This window comes from Strix aluco, chromosome 25 (genome assembly GCF_031877795.1).
Source record: "Strix aluco isolate bStrAlu1 chromosome 25, bStrAlu1.hap1, whole genome shotgun sequence".
Classification (NCBI taxonomy): domain Eukaryota; kingdom Metazoa; phylum Chordata; class Aves; order Strigiformes; family Strigidae; genus Strix; species Strix aluco.
In genome coordinates, this window is record NC_133955.1 from 8,300,475 (window position 1) to 8,319,985 (window position 19,511).

Consider the following 19,511-nt stretch of genomic DNA (forward strand, 5'->3'; position numbering starts at 1 on the left):
CCCAGTCCCGGTGCCGGTGCCAGGCTCATTCCCAGTGCCAGTCCCAGTGCCAGCCCGGGATCCCCGGTGCCGCTCCCATTCCCGGTGCCAGGCCCGTTCCCGTTCCCGGTGCCAGCAGGGGGCGCTGCGCCCCTTCTGCGCCCCGGGCCCGCTCGGCTCCGCGCCCGCCGCCCCCGCCCAGCCCCGCACCGCCCCGCTCCGCACCGAGCCGAGCCCAGCTGAGCCGAGCCCAGCCGAGCCTAGCGCTGCCGGCGCCGCCGCCCGGCGCTGCCCGCGGCCCCCGGCCCCCGGCCGCAGCGGCCCGCGGAGGCGGCGCTGACCCGGCGGAGCGGGCGGACGGCGGCCATGGGCAGCGGCGGCCCCGGCCCGCGCGGACGGCACCGGCAGGTACGTGCGGCTGGGACGGAAAGTTGTGGGACGGAGCCCCCGGGACGGCCCCGGTGCCGGGCGCGGCGCGGCGGTAGCGCCGTCGGGGCCCCGCGCCCGGTCCCGGTCGCCGCACGTCGCTGCGGGGGTGCAGCGTGTCCCGGTCCCGTGTCGCCCCCCGGGGCGGTGCGAGGCTTCCGGAGCTTCCCCCCCCCCCCCCCCCCCCCCCCCACCGCGCTGCGCCGGCCCAGGGCTCGGGCGGGTCTTCCCGGTAAGTTTCTCCGCGGCGGCTCCAGCCGAGGGCTCGGTTCCCCCCCGGGTCACCTCCGGCCCCTGCCCGCCCCGCGGCGGGGGGCTCGCCCCGATGGGGCCCGGGTCTGGCCGGTGCCTGCGGCGGGGGCGAGCTCCGGCCGAGGGTGCGATTTACCCCCGGTGAAACGATCCTGCCCGCCCCGCGAAGCCGCTCGCGGCTGTGGGAGGCGAAGCAGCGCGGAGAGATCCGAGGTTACCGCAGCCCAAAACCCTCCTTCAGCCCGGGAGGGGACAGCGAGAGCAGCCCTCGCCTTTGGTCCCGGCGAGCTGCCCCCGCAGGCGGAGCCCCGGCCGGGCCGGGATGGACGGGGGCTTCCCCCTTCCTCCGCCTCGCTGCTCGGCCGCAGCCGGGTGGGCTCGCCCCGGTGGGTGCCGGGCTGGGCTCGCCCCGTGGGTGCCGGGCCGGAGCGGGGCAGGGCCGCTGGCGTCGCGGTGGCTCGAGGGGCGCAGGACGGGAGCAGCTTGCGCGGGCCGCGTGTCCCCCTCACCCCGAGGGCCGGCTCCGTGGGCCGGGGCAGAGCGGGAGCGGATCCTTGCCGTGGTGGTGGGCAGGGAGCAGGAGCCCCCTCCTCCTGCCCGTTAGCCATCCCCTTTGAGGCCTGGGGGGGCTAGTGGGTGCGCAGGTGCCCTTGCCCAGGAGAGCTCATCTGCGCCGGGGCACCCGCACCCCAGCGAGGAGCCAGCACCGGTGAGGGGTTGTATCTCCTGGGGAAACCCCGTGAGCTGGCGAGTCCTCTGCTCTCCCCCGCTGACAAGACTGACTGAGCTGCTCTTGACCTTGGGTTTCAACACCCCCCATGAGCAGCCGCGCTCCGCCAGGGAGTTCCTGGCTCTGGACGAGGCTGGGGTGCGAGCTGTCGGCAGAGCTGACCTTCAGAATGCCAGCGACAGTGGGGCGGTGGGATTCACCGAGGGAGGGAGCAGGAACAGGCCCGTGCTTGGGCGGAATTAGTTAAAAACTCTCCCGCTCACCTTGGCTGGGAAGGAAATGCTGCAGACGCTGGAGGAATGAGCAAAGAGCTGGAAATAAATCAGGGTGGAGGAGAGGACGAGCGAGCGCACTTGGGGGAAGGAGTCCTCTGCGCTTCTTTGCGCTGCCCTGGCACCTCCTTGCTCGGCCGCAGGGCACGTGCCTCGTGCTGCCCTCGCTGGCACCTCTGTGGGGCTGGAGCGCTGTTGGTGCACCCCGAGTAGGAGCTAAAACAAAGGGTGCAAAAGGACTCGGCTCAACCTGGAGCTCTGGGGCTCGGGCCAGGCTCCCCTGCGGCGGGGTTTCCCTTTGGGGAGGGCGCAGGAGTTGCTGCGCGGAGCTCCCGCGGGCATGTCGGCCTCCCGGGCGCTGCCCCCGACCTCCCGGCTTTGCCTGTGACGGAGCATCCTCGGTGCTGCGGAGGGGACTGGGGTTTAGCCGGGCCGCTGGCCTGCGCTGAGGAACCCCAAGCTGCGGGTGCCGAGGGGTCCCTGCTCAGAGGATGGCAGCGTCTTGCTGAGCAGCCCCCCCCGGGGACCCCCGACCTCGCAGCCCATTCCCGGGATGGGCAGCAGCAGTCTTGGAGGCCCTGGGCCCAAACCTCACAGCCTCTGCGTGTCTGAGTGTTTCCTCGCCTGCCCTCCAGTCCCAGCTCAGAGCTGAAAGGCGGAAAACAGCGAACAAAAAATGTTAATGAAAAATTCCACAAAATTCCAGACAGAGCAGAAGAGAGAATACTGATATTTTCAATCAAAATTAAGTGCCTTGACGTGCCAGAACACCACTCTTCATTTCAAAATGACATTCCAGGCTGAAGAATTTCAAGTCAGACCAAACATTTGTAGCTGGAGTCTCACGATGATGGAGGTTGATAACTGTCAAAATAGCAATTTCTGCGAAGCTGTGTTTTCTAACGGGAGTTTGTGCCTGAGTGGGAGCCCCGAGTGCCTGCGCGGCTCCGGGGGGGGGAGCATCACTCCGACAGCCGCTGCGGGGGATGGCACCCCTCGGCCCCGTGCTCCTCCAGCCCCCCCGTGCTCTCCCCGGCCGCTGGCTTGGCTCCTGCCGCTTGGCGTGGCAGCTTCCCATCTGAGTGCGGCGTGGGCAGCGCGGGCTGCATTATTGATAACTCTGGGATTTATTTATGCTTCCGTGGCTATAGCAAACAGCTCAGCCTTTCCGAGTTAAATAGAATTTGCGCTGGGAGCGCGTCCCTGTCCTGTGTGGGATGGAGGTGGCCAGTGGTGCGCTGGCTTTTTGGCCCAGCCGAGAGATTTGGGGACATTCCTGGAGACCTCGCAAGGGCCGGAGGGTCCCACTGGCAGGAGATGGCGCTGGGCTCTTGGAGGGGGCTCCGGTGCGTGCTGTGGGGCTGGGGGCTCATGCCTGGGAGCTGGGCTGTGCCCAGGGGCTCTGGGTGCGGGCGGAGGGGCTGCTCTGCTGGAAGCCGCACGGGGTGTGCGTTGGCGTCGGGGGCTTGCTGCCGCGAGACACGCGGAGGCTGGGGACAGCGTCGTGTCTGCTGTCCTCACATCTGGGCTGCCAGATGTGCCCCTTCCCGGGGCAGGACAGATGTGGGCACAGCTTCCCCCTGGCCCAGCGTGGCCGGGGGGTGTGGGGGGGCAGGAGGGCATCGCGCCCCCCTCTGGGCCGGCCGCAGTGCTGATGCCCGCGCTGCCCCTGGATTTATGGGAAGGGCTGAGCACCTCTGGGGGCTGTTTACTTTTTCATTGAGGAGATTGCACGCGTTTCAAGCTGGCATCAATATTTACATGACAGTCTGTGACACCCCTGAAGGGACTCCAGCAGTGCAGGCTGTTGTGTGAAAATCCCCCCCCTCTGCAAGGAAGCCTCTTGCGGAGCAGATTCTGCCGGCAGCCGGAGCACCAGAGGTTGCTGAAATTCGGCTTTACCCGAGGGAGCTGGCGCAGTCTGGTTGCATCGGCTGGTGCCCGCTTCGGGGAGCGAAGGCTTCCTGGCGCACTGAGCCATCTCGGCTTCGCTCTGGCAATGTGGTGGCGGGGGGGGGCTCGGGGCTGCCTGGCCCTGGGCAGCGGTGCTGGTCTGCGCAGCCCCCCCGGGCCCCGTGGCGCAGGGTGCAGGATCAGTCCCTCGTCACCCGGCGGGCAGGGATGGAGCCAGGAGGGTGAGCGGGAGGCCTGCGTGTCCCTGACCTCCCCGACCACGCTTCCGTCTGCTCCTGGACGAGCTGACTATCCCGCGGTGTTAATTAGGAGTATTTTTTTACCTGTGGATTCTTTCCTAGCATAAAATATGTGTTTTTGTCAAGATACCTTTCTTTTTTTTCCTGGGCAAATGTCAACGTTTTTGGTGACATTTTCTGATTTTTTTTTTCCAGCTGGGAGAATCAAAATGGAAAATACCATTTTAAATCAGCATTTTAGAATGAAACATTTTTCATTTTAAAATGTCAGTTTAAAACAGAACAATTCATTTTGAAATGCTTCAAAACAAGAAATGCCCTTTTACCACCTCAAATCACTTTGTTTTGATTAAAAACATCAGCGTTTTCTGTTCTGGCACTTCATCGTATGAGCCTCTTGCACTGTCTCAGCCTGGTCCAGAGCAGATAGAAATTTAGGAGATGGTTGAAAATTAAAAGATTTCTTCTTGCAGCAGCCCAGGTTTGTCCGGTGCCCGGCTGAAACCCCGCGCTGCCCTCGCTGCCTGCGTGGGCCCCGGTGGGTGCGGCAGCAGGGACTGGTGCGGCGGAGCTCCCCGGGGAGGGGACTGAGGGGCAGCCCGGGCACCCACGGTCTCTCCTGGCCGCGCTCCCGAGCCTCGGCCTCATCGCCATTCGTCTTCACGGCCTCTCGTTAATAAATTATGAGCCGGCACTGAAGTTTTATGGGGGACGTTGGTTTGTGCCCAGCGTTGTTTACAGCGGAGACGTTGCTGTCAAAGCTGTTATCGCTCGTGCTGCTGCCGGAGCCCTGGTGCCGCTTCCACCTGCAGGGCCGTGGCTGATAAATAGTACAGAGAATGTATTTAAAGCAGTCAACAGTAAAATACCAACTCTTTGGGGATTTAAATTTTTCCTTAAGGGCTCCAGATGATGTAAAACTGGGCTCCTTCCCACCACGGACGTCCCGGGTGGCGCGGGTGCCAGCGCCGTGCCGTGGTGCGCACGGAGCAGCCCAGGGAGGTTCCTGGCGTGTTCAGAGGCCGTGGACGTGGGTTTGCGTTGGTTTATGAACTTCACAGCTGTACTGGGAGGAGAAGCAGCCCTGGGGGGTGGCGTGGCGCTGGGACGGCGGGGCGCGGGTCCCGGCACTGCCACAGGCCGTGCGTGTCCACCCGGGCATTGGCCACCCCGTTCCTCGTCTCCCCACGGTACTGGCCCCACGGAGCAGGAGGGTGGCTGGGCCTTGGGACAGCCGGGGCGGTCAGTCCATCCGTCTGTCTGTCGGTGAGCAGTTTGCAGATGCCCAGCCCATGAGAGCCAAACCTTGGGTGTCACTGCGAGGGACCTCGGTGACACAGGGGTGATGACAGCGCGTAACTGCAACGCGGAAAAGGCAACACCTGGAATGACTCAGTGCTGCTTTCCTCTGGCTCTTCCCGCACACCCTGGGGCTGTATTTGGTATTTGTGATCTGCGTTAAAAACGTGCTGTAACAACCCAGCTGGGTGTTCTTGGCAGGAAGAATCGGGACGGGCTCCTCTGAGGTGGACGGAGCCCCGCTGGTGTTCCGAGGGGTGAGCAGGGTTACGGGCTCAGTTCCCAGAGAGGTTTTGGTGTGTGCTGGTGCGCGCTGACGTGGGGCCAGCCAAGCTCCGGGGTGTCCCCCGCTGCTCCCGGGGGGACACAGCAGCTCGTACTCCCCAGGTACCACCACCCCTATTCCTCTTTCTCCTTTCAGATGCGCTGATGTCTGCCCCTTGCAAAGACCTGACCCCCCCCGGGTTGGCAGATGTGCAGGCGTGAGTGTGAACCCCCAGTAAAAGGTAACTACCACTCGTCTGTGCTCCTGCTACTGGGATTTCTCTCTGTCCCACCGCGACGGCCCGTGCTGCTGGAGGAGCCCGAGCCCGTCCAAGGGCGGTGGATGAGCCCCGGGCGCGTGTCCTGCCTCCCAGGGCCGCGTCCCTGCAGCCAGGCCACCACATCCCCGCGGCCACACGCGTTCGGGGGCCGCTCCACTGCGTGCAGCAACATCGACGAGCGGGGGCTGCACCTCCCAACCCTCCTCAGCCCCTCTTCCTCCGCATGTCTCTTCTTGTTTTTGGTAGAATGAGTGAGAGAGACATACAAAGCCTGAGCAGATGGGTTTTCGTGCTCACTCTCTGCCTTACCACGCTGTGGGGAAGACTGACGCTGGCCTCCACCCATCACAGAAGCCATCCAGGTAGGGGAAGCAGCGTCCTCGCCACGTGTGTCGCGCTCCCGCGCAATTGCCCGGGGTCCCCGTGATGCTGGTGGCACCTTGGTGTCTCTGTGGGATGCCCGGGGAGGGGTTGACGTGGGGCCAAGATGTTTGAGGGTCCGTCCCTCATTCCTGGGTGGAAGGGCGAGTGCTGGTGGTCTCGGGTTGTGGCACGCACCGGCTGCAGGAGCAGGCGGGTGTCTCCGGAGACCAGGAGCCATCGGCCCAGGGGACCTCGGTGTCCAGCCCTGTCGCTGGGGTCTGGGCAGTGAGGATGAGTGTGCCGAAGGTGCGGGGCAGAATCCAGCCAGCAAACATCAAGAGGCACTGACATTTTCCCTCTGGTGCTGCTGCGATGGCCGTGGGATTTGCACTTCGAGTGTCCGTGCGTGCAGGGAAGTCCCTGGGCTGCTCCTCAGATCAGGCAGCAGCCTGGAGCCATATAGCAGTAAAGCTGTTCCTTGGAGTTACAACTTGTAAATACTTAATACAGGGCATTTAAAAACTGTTGCTTGGTGAGCCTAGCTGGTCTGGGGAGCTGAAAAGCAAATTTCTTCATGTCTGTAGCAAAATCTGAGACACATTTGGGTTATTACCGAGGTAATTCTTGATCTGGGAGCAGTGAGATATAACTCTTTCCACCGAAGTTGCAATGAGTGTCACAAACCACACTGCTTAGGTGATGGACACTCCACTTATCTTCAGCTCTCTGGTTGTAAAGATCATCTTGAAACCTGGAACAAGTATAAACTGATGTAGAACTGAAGGTCTTGCTGGGAAGTGTAGCCTTGGCTCTGGGGTGGGAATCTGTTATTCCCAGCGGTGGCTTCGAGATCCCCCTCTGCGTGGGTAGGCTGGCACGCTGCTCTGTGCCATTGATGTGACTTTGGAGGGGTTACGTGAACCCCGGTTGGAGCCTGTGGCTTGAGAAGAGAAGCAGCTGAGAGATTGTGCTCAGCCCTTCGTGCCCGTGTGCCAGGCGTGGGAGCCCGATGGGCCACACCGAGGGGGGATCTGGTGGTCCAGGGCTGGGGGTTCCTCTCCTTGGTGCGTGGTGGGAGGGAGGATGGGGGGGGGTGGGAGCCAGCGTTGCTGTTGTGCTGGCAGAGCTGTGCAGCAGCACGGCAGCAGCGAGTGCTTGGAGTACGGAGCGATCCTGGGGCACGTGCTGCCTGCTTCTTGTGCCTGTGTTTGGAAAAGGAGGTATTCAAGGGTTAATTTGAAACTGTTCATGCTCTTGCCTGACCCCACACCAAACCCTGTCCTATTTCTGTCATTTTTGCCTGACAGTTAAAGCAGTTCTAATCCTATAATCCCCATCCTCGTTGCTTAAAACCAAAACGAGCCTTCCAGAGCGACTCCCTCAACCAGCCAGTCGGCAGTTCCCTGCCTTACCCTCTTTCTAACGTAGGTGCACGAGAAGATAAAACTCCTCAGTTGTTTCTGGAAAGACTTTTTGGCACCAGATCGGGACTCCCCGGGACACGGGCTCGGGCACTCACCCAACCTGCCCGGTCCCTGGGGCCGGAGCCCCGCAGAGCCCCCTCCTCCCCGGCAGGAGCGGTGGCAGGGGACCTGCTCCTTCTGGGAACAGTCAGACCTGGCATTACTCGAGCAGCAGCTCACCTAGGTTTAAAGTGCAGACGGCCAAGTGTACTCATGGGGTGTGAATTATGTATAAATCTCGCTCCATACGTGAGGAGACAGGCTCACGTATTCACGTGCTCGCAGGCAGGGAGCTGGGGATTTTTCGCTCACACAGATTTATCCACAGTGGACAAAATCTTGTACATTTTATTCAAGCAAATTCTAATCCACAGCAAAGAGGGCGTACAAGGAGCAAATACGTAAAATTTTGACCCCGCTCTGTGTCAGTGTTAACACGGTTTCTCTCTGCACGTCCTGCTTTCCTGGCACTGTAAGTATTTTGTGTGGCTGCCTCCTCTCCTGGGCTGGATTTCCATGGGCTCAAACCAGGAATTCTTAGTCTGTTTGCTGAGTTTGTGGCCTTTATTTGCCTGTTGTCTGTCCGCTGCTTTTGCTTCGTTTGGGACAGTTTTTGGTAAAGGTTGTGTTTGAAACGCACTTTCACAAAGTTGCATTCTCGGCTGCAATGCCATTTTCGTCCTGGGAAGCCGGCAGTTACGTTCCTGCGTGTGGCGGTGGGGCCGGGGATCGCTGTGGGGCTGCCCGTGACCCCCCGAGCCAGGGATGCTGAGGGACTGTCTGCGCAAAGGGACAGACTCATCCAGAGCTTTCAGTTTAGAGCGTCGCGTTTATTATTCACAGCTAAAACCAGGTGTGGCACCCAAAAATGAGCAATAGCAGAGGAAGGTCTTTAATTGTGACAGTGCGGCCACACTGTTTCCGAGCACCCAAAGTTTTGACTTTCTTGCCGAGAGCGCCCGCCTGCAGCCCCGCTGTCAGCCGTCCGGGGCAACGCCGCGCTGTGACCATCCGGCTGCGGAAATCGGATCTGATCACCGGTGCTCCCCCAGCACACGGGCAGTGCCGACGTGTCCCAGCAGAGTGGCGCTTCCTGGGGTACGTGCTTGGATTTAAATAGCCACATGAATCAAGTGCAGAGATTAAGTCATTTGGAAACGGAATGGGAGACTCCTCGGTGAAGAATGATTCACCGGCAGTTCAATCCCCCGTGTAACACGGTGAGCTCTACGTGATGAACAAGCCTGGCTTGTCTGGATACAGCTCCCGCAGAGGTGGCCCCAGCGTCTGCAGATAAACCCCCCTAATGCTGATAATCAAAGTGCCATCTTTGCCTTCGTTCGCATTCATCACTCAAGCCGGAGCAGAAGTAAAGGCGTTTAGTCAGCTGGGATTTGCTTTCGGGAAATGAGGTTCTCTGAGTGAATGGGGAGCGGAGCACCGGTTTCTGATTATCCTGTAAGAGAGATTTACTGGTCAGCGCGTCGCTTTGTGGAGTGAAGACCGCGGCCCTGTGGCGTTTATTTGTGAGATGCTTCTGCAGGATTCCCTCTCGCCTGGGGAAGTGTTGGCTGCTCCGTCATGTGCAGCCTTTGCATCAAGACGGAGTATTTTTCTAAGCCACCCTCTCTAGATGAGGCAGGAGCGGCGCTGGGAGCGTGGGAAGCGCCGCGGAGGAAGGCAGGGAACTGCATCCCCCACCCGCAGGTTCATCTGTCGCCCAGCGGCCGCTCAGCTGTTCTCCCCACGCTCCAGGCATTTGGTTTTCTGCTTGCAAGTGTGAAGCGATGGGATTTGCACGAGCAGTGGATGTGCACACACTCACACGTGCAACAAGGGGGACAGAGCATGAGTGGGGGGCCCGTGGCAACCTCATGAAGTTCAACAAGGCTCCAGGGAGACCTTAGAGCGGCCTCCCAGGACTGAAAGGGGCTACAGGAAAGGGGGGAGGGACTCTTGATGGGGGGAGGCGGGGGGGAGGGATAGGACAAAGGGGAATGGGTTTAAACTGTCAGAGGGGAGGTTTAGATGAGATCTAAGGCAGAAATTCTCCCCTGTGAGGGTGGGGAGGCCCTGGCACAGGCTGCCCAGAGAAGCTGTGGCTGCCCCCTCCCTGGAAGGGTTCAAGGCCAGGTTGGACGGGGCTTTGGGCAACCTGGGCTAGTGGAAGGTGTCCCTGCCCAGGGCAGGGGGTGGGACTGGATGATCTCTAAGGTCCCTTCTGACCCAAACCATTCTAAAATTCTATGATACGGAGTCATGAGGTGACAAGATAGTAAAAAATCCCAGCTGACATACAGTGATAATGAGCAATAAAAACAAGCCTGCTTCTCTCTGAAACCCTCTTAAATAATACATGCATCTAAGGCAGTAGTGATTTTAAGATGTTAATTATTTAGTGAATATTAGTAGTGGAGTTGTTGCGGGGCACGGAGTACAGATGAGTCAGGCCGTGGCTGCCCGGCCCTGCCCCGGAGCCGCCCGCTCCCCGGAGCCCCCCGGCCGTGCCACGCTCCGCGCAGACCCACCGAGCCCGTGGCTCCGCTCCCTGCCGGGGACGGGCCCCTCTGCCTCCCCCCCGCTTCTGCCGGTCCCTGCGTGCTGCTCAGCCCTCCTCAGGACACCTGGACCTCTCGAAGGGCGTTTCGGTGCCCAGCGGGAAGGGGTTTTGATGCAGAGGGGTTGGGCGCTGCCTGGCAGTTACTTGCATCCAGCTTCTCTTCATTTTACAACTCTCCACCAGCAAGCAGAGCGATATTTTACACTGAACATGTGGAGCTGTGCCCACGCCTCCCTGAGACACACAAAATGTGTCATTCAGGTTATGCCATAAAAAACCATGTTCTGCCGCTGACTTAAAGGTCAGCCAGAGTAGGACAGCGTTTTTATTTTATTTTTGCGTGAAGGACTCAAAGGCCATGTGTTCTTACAATGCTTTTATGGTTCCATGAGATAAGATTTTTTTGAAAAGGGTTCCAGTGGGGAAATACCAGTTAAATGAGAGGGAGAAGCATGCCAGAAGCTCTGGAACTTATCCCAGGCTCTCTGGGGGTTTCCTGCTCTCGGTGTTAAAAACACCATCCATCTGACTCGTGTTCTCAGTCCTCTCTGCTTCGAAGTTTCCTGCTGCTCAGCCAGAGGAGAAGCAGCTGCGGGGAGCTCTGGAGGAGCCCGTCGCTCTCCGGGCACTTGGGCTCAGGCTCAGGCTCTCTGCTCACCCCTGTGGAGCGTCGGTTTGTCTTTGGACAGACAGGGTTTGGATCCCAGAGCTGGGACCAGCCTGTGGGCGATGGGGTGTCTGCCCCACGCAGGGTTCTTTTCCCAGGGCAGAGGCACTGCAGTTTGCTGCCTGACCCCGCGAGCTGCAGCTGCCTGGGCTCTGGCTGGCTCAAAGGGAAGCTGTACGCTTTTGAGGGAAAACAAAGGCTTTCTGAACCTTTCTGTTCTGAAGCTCGCGGCCCCCCCCCTCCGTGCTCCCTGCACCCCTGGTGCGGCTCAGCTGATGGCAGCCCCCTCCAGCCCAAAGCAGCGTCTCGTCAGCGAGAGCGTCTGCCACAGGCTGGAGAGCACCTCGTGTGCCGCGGGTTTTGCCTTCCCTGCGTGGTGGGCTGGGGGCGAGGTGCGAGCTGGAGAGGGACCACGTCCGTCTGTCCTGGTGGGACTGTGTCCGTGTGTCTGCCGGGACGGCCGGGCGTCCTTGGTGTGGCTGGCAGGGACACGGCGGGTGCCCACGGGCTCTGAGGCTGCGGGTCCAGCACCGTGGTGCCACGTGCTCAGCCAGCCGCAGGAAGGTGGAGGAGAGGCAAAATTTTCTTTATCTCGGTGCTGCACCTTTCTGAGCAAATTCAAAGGGCTTTGGCACGTTGGCAAACTCTTACTGCATGGCTGTAATGAGCAATTTCTCAGTTCTGCCTGGCTCTCCTCTGCTGAACCTTTTCAAATTAGCTGAAAATGAGAAGCCAGAGAGCAGAAGTGAGAGGGAGCAGAGGGGTCGTCTGGCCCTTCCTCCTGGGAAGAGCTCTGCTAATGAAGCTTTGCAGGGAAGCTTTTATAAAAATGAGTCAAAACCACAACTAGGTGTGAGCGCTGAAGTTGGAGGGTATAAAATTCCCTGTTGGGGTGGGGGGTGCAGGAGAGTGTGAGTGGCTCCTTGTGGTCCTGGACCAGAGCGTGGTGGGAATGTGGGCTCATAGTCAGCCAAAACCTCTGCTTATTCCTCAGATTATTTGAAAAATCCCATTAACCATAAAACCAGAGCAAAACAGTCACGTTTGTTCTGTAATGAGTTGCTTTCCCTCTCACTTTCACGAAAGTCTACCATTTCTGCATACAAAAAGAATGGAAATTATCATTAAAGCTGAATTATGATGGCATTTAAGAGGGAGGATAGAATTTATGGCCAGAGATGCTGTTACAAAATACTTCCAGGATAGGTAATTGTGTAATTATTATGGGCAGAAATGAAAGTGATGGTTCATTAAAAGAAAATGACCATGAAATAACAATAAATAAAGCCAAATTAAAGTCGTGGTAATTGCATGGCCCGTCCTGCCCATGTGCCGGGGGTGCAGGGGCAGGGGTGTGTGGCTCCCAGACGGGGCAGGCGGCGAGGGCCGAGCGCTGTTGTCGCTGCCCACGTTCCCACTCGGCCGGGGCCTTTCCTCACGGCAGCGTGTCCCTGCCTGGTGGCATCGCTCTCTGGGATGGCTCCTCGTGTCCTGCCCGCCCGTCTCCTGGCGGTGGGAGCAGGAGAGGGGCCAGGACAGCTTTGGCTGGAGGCCGGCGTGGCCGTACCCGGCCAGCACAAGCCGTGAGGCTGAGCTTGGATCCGCATTTCCCTGCAGGGGTGTGAAGACCCGGCTGCAAGGCAGAGGGGTTTCCCCCGGATCGCGTTGCCCTGAGCTTCTGTTTGAGAAGGGGAAGCGGCTGCTTCCCCAAAGCTGCTGGCGGGCGGGCGGCGGGTGCTGGTGAGCGTGGGGACGCGCTGCTGTTCCCAGGGAGCCATGGGAGCGCTCACCAGGGCACAGGTCAGCCCCCGGCCCCCTTCGTGTGACACATCCCACAGAGCGGGGCAGGGAACACCGGCACAAACCCCTGGGCACGAACTCCTCAAGGCCTGGCTCCTCTGGAGCTCGTTAAACAGGAGCTGCAGGGATCGCCCCCCGCTCTCTCGGTCACGGGAATGAGTGTATCCAGCCCCGTTTGGCTCATTTGCATTGTCGTGTGTGGGCCATTACCCAGCAAAAGTCATTGATTCCTGATGCTAACTAGCTTCCAAACCCGCATCCCCGAGGTGATCAGCCGATACATTAGTTTTCTTTCTTCCTTCGTATTTTAATGGCACTGGGAGGGGGAGCAGCAGAGCCGCCCGGATTTCTGGTGAACACCGTGACATTGCTGTGTCACCGCAGGGTGGAAACACCGCCCCGGTCCTCCCTCCTGCAGCCAGAGCGCGGTGCGAGATGGCCAGAGGGGAGCGTTGGCTGGGGCTGGCGGTGGTGGCACTCTGAAGGCAAAGGCAGCGCCACGCACCATCCCCTCTTGGAGCGAAGTGTGTGTCTTGTTATCAGCTGCAATTAACTGATGTGCTCCCTCGTTTCAATAAAGCTCTTGGCGTGGCCTCGCTGGGTCGGAGTCAGAGCCCAGATGCAGGAGGCCTGGAGCAGGAGCAGTGGGCTGGGAGATGCTGGGCTGACCCACATGTACGTCACTGGCAGCTCTGGGGCAATTGCCGGTGCCTCGGGCACAGTCATGCACCAGGACAGTGCGCGGGGGGTGACCCGGGGGGGTCTGGGGCACAGCCCCGCTGACGGCAGCTGTTTCTCCTCCCGCAGTGCACGTAGAGCCCGGCACGTGCGAAGTCATTGCAGCTCACCGGTGCTGCAATAAGAACAAGATCGAGGAGCGCTCCCAGACGGTGAAATGCTCCTGCTTCCCGGGGCAGGTGGCGGGGACCACGCGGGCAGCTCCGTCCTGCGTGGATGGTGAGTATCCCGCGGCTGCCGGCGGGTCCCCTCCAACCCCCGGCTGCCTCCTCCCGGTCGCTGTGGGGCTTCTGTGCCCCTGGGATGGTCAGCGGTGCTGAGGGGGAGAGGGAGCGTTTTGGGGATGCTCCCCGTCAGTGTGGCTGCGTTACCCCACGCCGAGCAGCCCCGGGCTGCTGCGTGCTGCGGGCGGGTTATGGTGCTGCAGCGGTTGGGGCTCCTGCAACATCGATCCCTGCGCGTCTGCTGCCAGCACCACTGCAGCCAGAGGCAGGGGCATGACTGCAGCCGTGCAGCGCCGTCACCTGCGAGGAGCACTAAGCAGAGCTCACGCCATGTGTATTTTATTGCGTGGCGCCACGTGGCGTCGCCGAGGAGGCGGCAGAACCAGCAGCAGCCTCCGCCAGCGCCGTATCGATTCACCGCGTCCCACGAATGCGTGCGTGTGCAACACCAAGAAATGCCAGGATGAGTCAGGGAAGGCTTTTGTTGTCCCAAACAGCTTGTGTGTGTCGTCATTCCCAAACAGAGGGGGACCCGCTCTGGTTACCCGCGTTGGAGGCACAAATTACAAGGGCCGTGCAGAGCAGAGTGGTCGTAGGCGTCCGTCTGCCTCGGCGAGAGGAGCCCCAAGAGGTCACTGAACAGCGCTGTTCCCCCTGCTCTGGCTGGGAGCAAGGACAGGGCTGTCGTTAGGCTTTTTACCTGGGGTAATGGGAGAAAACAGAGTGTTTTGGAGGTGGGGGGAGCAGTTGGGTCACACGAGGCCAGGCGGGCAGCAAACAGCTCTTGGCAGGGTGGCTGCAGACGTGGGCTGTGCCCGGAGAGGGGCTGCCCCTCTGGCCACTGCCTGAGGGCGAGCAGGGCGGGCACCCAGCCGCTGACAGCCTCCTCTCCCCCAGCCTCCATCGTGCTGCAGAAGTGGTGGTGCCAGATGGAGCCGTGCCTCGACGGGGAGGAGTGCAAGGTGCTGCCCGACCTCTCGGGCTGGAGCTGCAGTAGCGGCAACAAAGTGAAGACGACCAAGGTACGTCCCCCGGCAAAGCCCGGCTGCGCTTGCCCAGGGCAAGCAGAACCCAGGGAAGCGTCCCCAAAGAGTTCACGGGGGAAGGGGATGCACCAGAGCTGAGCAGAGGGGCCGGGCTGTGGTCACCGGGGCCAGCAGGGGTAGCACAGACCCCAGTGGGTGCCAGGGCTGTGCTGATGAGCGGTAGCTCCCCGGGGAGGAGGGCGTTGTGTGGCTCAGCCCGCGAGCAGACGTGCTGGGGATGTTTCCGTACCAGCCCCAGGGGGGCTGCGGGGCCGTCCTGGCCGCCCCCCGGCATCGCCCGCTGTGTCGGGGCAGCAGGTTGCTGGGCCCGGCCCTGAATCTGTCACCGCTCCCCTGTCTGAGGCAGCCATCTGTGACAGAGCGCTACATGATTATTATTTTCATGGCTTGCTGAATGCCCCAAAGAACAAGGTATAATTAAAATTTTATCAAACTCATTAGTAATTACATATATGCCATGGTTAATCAGTTGCATAATTTTGTAATCATTGTTCATACTGTTGAGTGTAATTATTCCTTATGCTTTAGTTTTTCTTACCCCACCTCCTCTGCCGTAAAATTATCGTATTAAGTTATGTTGGGATTTTTTTCATTATCGCTAATATTTCTGTGCACAGAAAGCACTTTTGCGGTCACGTGTCTTTATGGATGTCCAAGAAGGTTCCTCTGGTCCTGGGCATCCATCGCTGACCAGTAACTGCAGCACTACATTCAGCTCGTTGTTTTTTCCCCCTAATATTCTTTGTTCGTTTTCCCCCCAGCTGCTAACTCAGCCTCTGCTCTGGCTGTGCTGTCCTGGGCGCTCGCTGGGGACCATTCCTGTCCACAGGACCCCAGGGCTCTCCTCCCTTGTCCAGCAGCCCCAACCTCCATGGCCACCCTCCAACACCCCTTTTGGGTCCCTTGCCCCCCCCCGGGGAGGTGGCATTTTGGAAATGCAGACCTGTGTTTTCAAAAGGACTTTCCGTGCCCTGTCAGGAACCCTGCCCAGGGGCTGGATTTGCCCCTCCCCATCCCCTCTGCAGACAGAGCCCCAGGGGCAGCTACAGCCAGAGCTTGGGGTTCACAAACGACCCATCAGCTGAAACTTGGAACAGCCACCCCATTAAATGAACACAGAGAGCAGATCCTATCTGCATCTCCTGAGGCTGTTCGCGGCGGGGGGGAATCAGCTGGATGTGTTGGGTAACTCGCCGGCTGCAAGGAGGTTGAGGGTTTCCGTGAGCAGGCCCCTGCCACGCTCTCTCCTTGCCCACAGGTCACACGGTAGCCCCTGTGCAGCTCGGTGGTGGCCGACCAGCCTCAGCGTGGGTCCCTCAGCAGCCGGACGTGGCCCGGCCGGATGCGGGATGCTCCGGGGCTGCCGTCCAGGTACCGGGTCAGAGCATCCACTGGGTATGGGAGCCCAGCGCAGCTGCAAGACTCCTGTCACTCCACGGTCCCCTCTGCCCCTGTGGACACGCTCGCTGACCGAGAAATGGGCTCGTTTTCCTATCCCGTTAAATAAAATACGCCAGTCATGTAAGAGCTGTTGACAATACAGAGACAGACAGACAGCGGTCCCCCAGAACGGGCTTTATTCTGAAATAGCTGAAGTCATTGCTGTGAGTCACCTTTCCCCATCTCCCAAGATGCCGAATCGGGGTCGCTGTCAGGAATTGCGGAGCCAGTGGTTGTGTGAAGCCCTCCCCCGTCTGGCTCCTGGCTTCTGGCCCAGTGGGTTCCCAGGAGCCAGCGCTAAGCCCCGGCCTGATCTCGTGTCACCCAGGGGCCGGGGGGCTGCTCCGACCCCCAGCGTTGTGCTCGCCCTGCTGCGGGACCCAGCCGCTGCGACCACGTGGGGCGGATGCAGCAGCGTGACCGGGGTGTCTGACACCCCGTCAGCCCCCAGAGATGGTGAAATGTCTCATGGAGCATGCTGCTGGTTTCTCCTTCCTCGGTAATTGCATTAATCAGGCTGCGAGTTTAATACCTGTTCTCTACCGTGCAAGTCCCAGGCACCAAGTTCCTGCTTGTGTTCACAATCGAAAGTCAGAGTAACGCGCGGGGGAAGCCCTCTCCTGCCCACAGGTCTGGTGTGCCTGGCGCTGTGCAGATGCCCAGCCAGGGACCCAGACTGAGCCAGGCTTCACTGTATTAATTCAAAATAAAGAGAAATGTACCATCTCCTGGCCCCAAGCTCATGACCTTCTCCAGGACACACCACTTCCCCTGCGTGGCAGGTCGAGGGGGAGAGGATGGGAGCCCCGTGGCCCCGACATCGGCAGGGCCGGGGTCCCCAGGGCTGCTGCGCTGGTGGGGCCGGTGGCACGCGGCTGGAGCAAGAGCATCACTGCGGGGAGCGGGGCCAAGGCCCCCCCGAGCACCCCGGCCCCGCTACGGGGGGACGTGTCGGCTCAGGAGGGGCCGGGGCTGGAGCCGTGCTCGGCTGCCACTGGCAGGACTCGTTATTTAGATGTTTTTGTAATGGGGTATATAATACCTGCTCCAGATGTGATGTAAATACCAGACTGTGAAATAATAAATTCATTTTAATCTCTGCAAAGGATCTTTTCATTCCGCAGCGAAGGGAGGCTTTGGGAGCACTTCTCTTGCCGACCAGATCCGAGGCGGAGGGGCTGGGGGCTCTGCCCCAGCCGTTCCAATCCCAACCGGCTCGTGCAACAGCAGCCGCTCTCATTACTCATGCAACTGTCTAATTCTCTGCCTCAATAAAATCTTTTGGCTGTGACTTACACTCTCTAATTACACGTTGCATTAAAAAGGCATACTCTTTCATTTAGCTGAACCGCAGAGGAACAGTGCAGGCGATGCTGGTTTTTGTCTCGATTTCACTGACGTTGCGGCAGGGATGAGCCCGCCCGTGTCTCTCCATTTCCACACGCTGAGACCTGACCCGTGAGAACCTGCCGCGGCCCCGGAGGGCAGGTAGCCATGCCTCGGGGCTGCTGGTCTGCTGCCAGTGCCTTGGTCCTGTCACGAGCCCTGCGGGGCTCAGCTGCCGGCTCACCCACCAAAGGCTTTTGTCTTTTGTCAAGTGTTTAACTACATTTTTTTGTTATTCCCCCGTTGCACTGGCTGGAGGGGTTTGAGGAGCAGCAGAGGGCAAAGCCCCGCAGAGGAGGAGCCGGCAGCTGCCTGCACACCCGGGGCCATCGAGCTCTCCCAGCATCAGGACATCGCTGAGCTCCTGGTGGGACAGCCCTGGCTGCGCCCTGGCTTTGTCTTGGGCAGGTGAAGGCACAGAAATACCCTTGAGATGTCTTTCCTCCATCAAAAGGAGCAAGAGAAGCCTGGGCCACAAGCTATCAGGAGAAGGGATGCACAGCGGGAACCTCCTTCCCTGGGGAAACGAGACTAAGATGGACAAAAGATACAGAAAAACCCACCATCGGGTTTCTGTACCTCTCCTGCTGCAGAGCCATGGCTGGCGGGAGATCTTATCAGTTAAAAACAGCAAGCGGAGGGAGGAAAAAAAGAAACATTCAGAATAATTGGCAAGAGATTCCTCAGCGTTGAAGAAAAGAGGGTCTGTCCTTGCAGAGAGCCAGTTTTTAGACTGGGTCTTAGGAAGGATTTCTTTGCAGAAGGGGTTGTTGGGCGTTGGAATGGGCTGCCCAGGGCAGGGGGGGAGTCCCCATCCCTGGAGGGGTTGAAGAGTCGGGTTGACCCAGCGCTGAGGGATCTGGTGGAGTTGGGAACGGTCAGGGTGAGGTTCATGGTTGGACTGTAGGAGCTTCAAGGGCTTTTCCAACCCAGATGATTCTGGGATTCTGTGACTCGTCCCCTGAGCACGGGGCAGCGCTTGCAAGGAGGGAGGGCAGGGGACAGGACGGGACGACTCATGCTCCAGTCCAGGCCAGGGCGCGGGGCGAGGGCCAGGGCTGCCAGGATGGAGCAAACGCCCTGTCGAGCTCATTTATCGAGCGCTGCTCACAGCATGAATAATTTACCCCCAGCTCGGGAGAGAGCAGGGGCTGGTGCGGGAAGCTGGGCTGCATAAACCAGCGGTCCCCTCGGCTCTGCTCCGCTGGAGCCCGGCTGGTGAAGCCCCGGAGCCCCTGGGCCGGTGCCTCCAGCCCCAACACGGGGCTGTCAGCAGGAACTGCTGCTTCCCCGGCATGACCAGGGCCAGAGGGGCTGTGTCCTGGGAGCTGGGGGGACAGGAGGGTGCGGAGTGAGGGCAGCTGGGGGCAATCAGCAATCTGGCCCCAGGAGAGCTTAAATAAAGGAGGTGGGGAGGTGGGCCTTGCTGCAGGAGGGGTGATGTTGTTGCTGCAGGAGGGGTGATGTTGTTGCTGCAGGAGGGGGTACTGCTCTTAACTTTTCTTGCTGGTGGTTCTGCTCTTGGGGAGCACAGTGGCTCTGAGAGGATGTTCTGCCTTTGTGCTTTCTTAGCAACCTTCCTGTGTCTCTCTTCACCCAGTTCTGGTTTGTACTGGGCTGTCGGGGGGGCTCTGCAGTGCCCTGCTGCCATGTCCTGGGCACTGGAGGTATCTCGGTGCCTGGTGCGGGGAGGGCCTCCCACCCCTCCCCCTGCTCCCAGGGCTCTGGCTGTGTAATTTCTTGGTGTTGTTCCCTGCTGTGGTTCCTGCTCTCAAGGCTTTTAGGACTAGTCTATATCCAAGTGGATTCTGGCCAAGGAAGTTTAACCAGGGAGATGCCAGAAGTGGGTGATCCCCAGCGGGATCTGGGAAGCAGCAGTGAGGGCCCATCAAGGGGCACGTGCAGCAGGAGGGTGAGCAGCCTGGGGGGTGCATGGGGGTATCAGTGCTGGTGTGGCTGCTGCAGTGTGTGTGGTGGCAAAGGGCACTCGAGCTGTGCCCTGGGCAGCAGATCCCTGCATCCGCTCAGCCAACATGGCAGAAGCTGAACCATGAGTAAGCTGCACCTTGGGAAATCCCCAAATGCCTGTACCCCACCCACCCCCAGACCTGCCCCCTGTTAGTTCAAGCGATCACAGGGCTGGAGACTGTGAGCTCGGGTTAAACACC

At 60.0% G+C, this 19,511-nt stretch overlaps 1 protein-coding gene across 1 annotated transcript; it reads left to right on the forward strand.

Moving 5' to 3' along the window:
- Positions 1-338: 338 nt before the first annotated feature.
- Positions 339-17,056, forward strand: TAFA3 (TAFA chemokine like family member 3). The gene is made up of 6 exons (XM_074850123.1): positions 339-387; positions 5,533-5,617; positions 5,903-6,018; positions 13,317-13,466; positions 14,369-14,493; positions 15,776-17,056. The coding sequence occupies exons 3-6, from the start codon at positions 5,904-5,906 to the stop codon at positions 15,785-15,787; spliced, it is 402 nt and encodes a 133-aa protein (XP_074706224.1). The 5' UTR covers positions 339-387; positions 5,533-5,617; position 5,903; the 3' UTR covers positions 15,788-17,056.
- Positions 17,057-19,511: the final 2,455 nt, after the last annotated feature.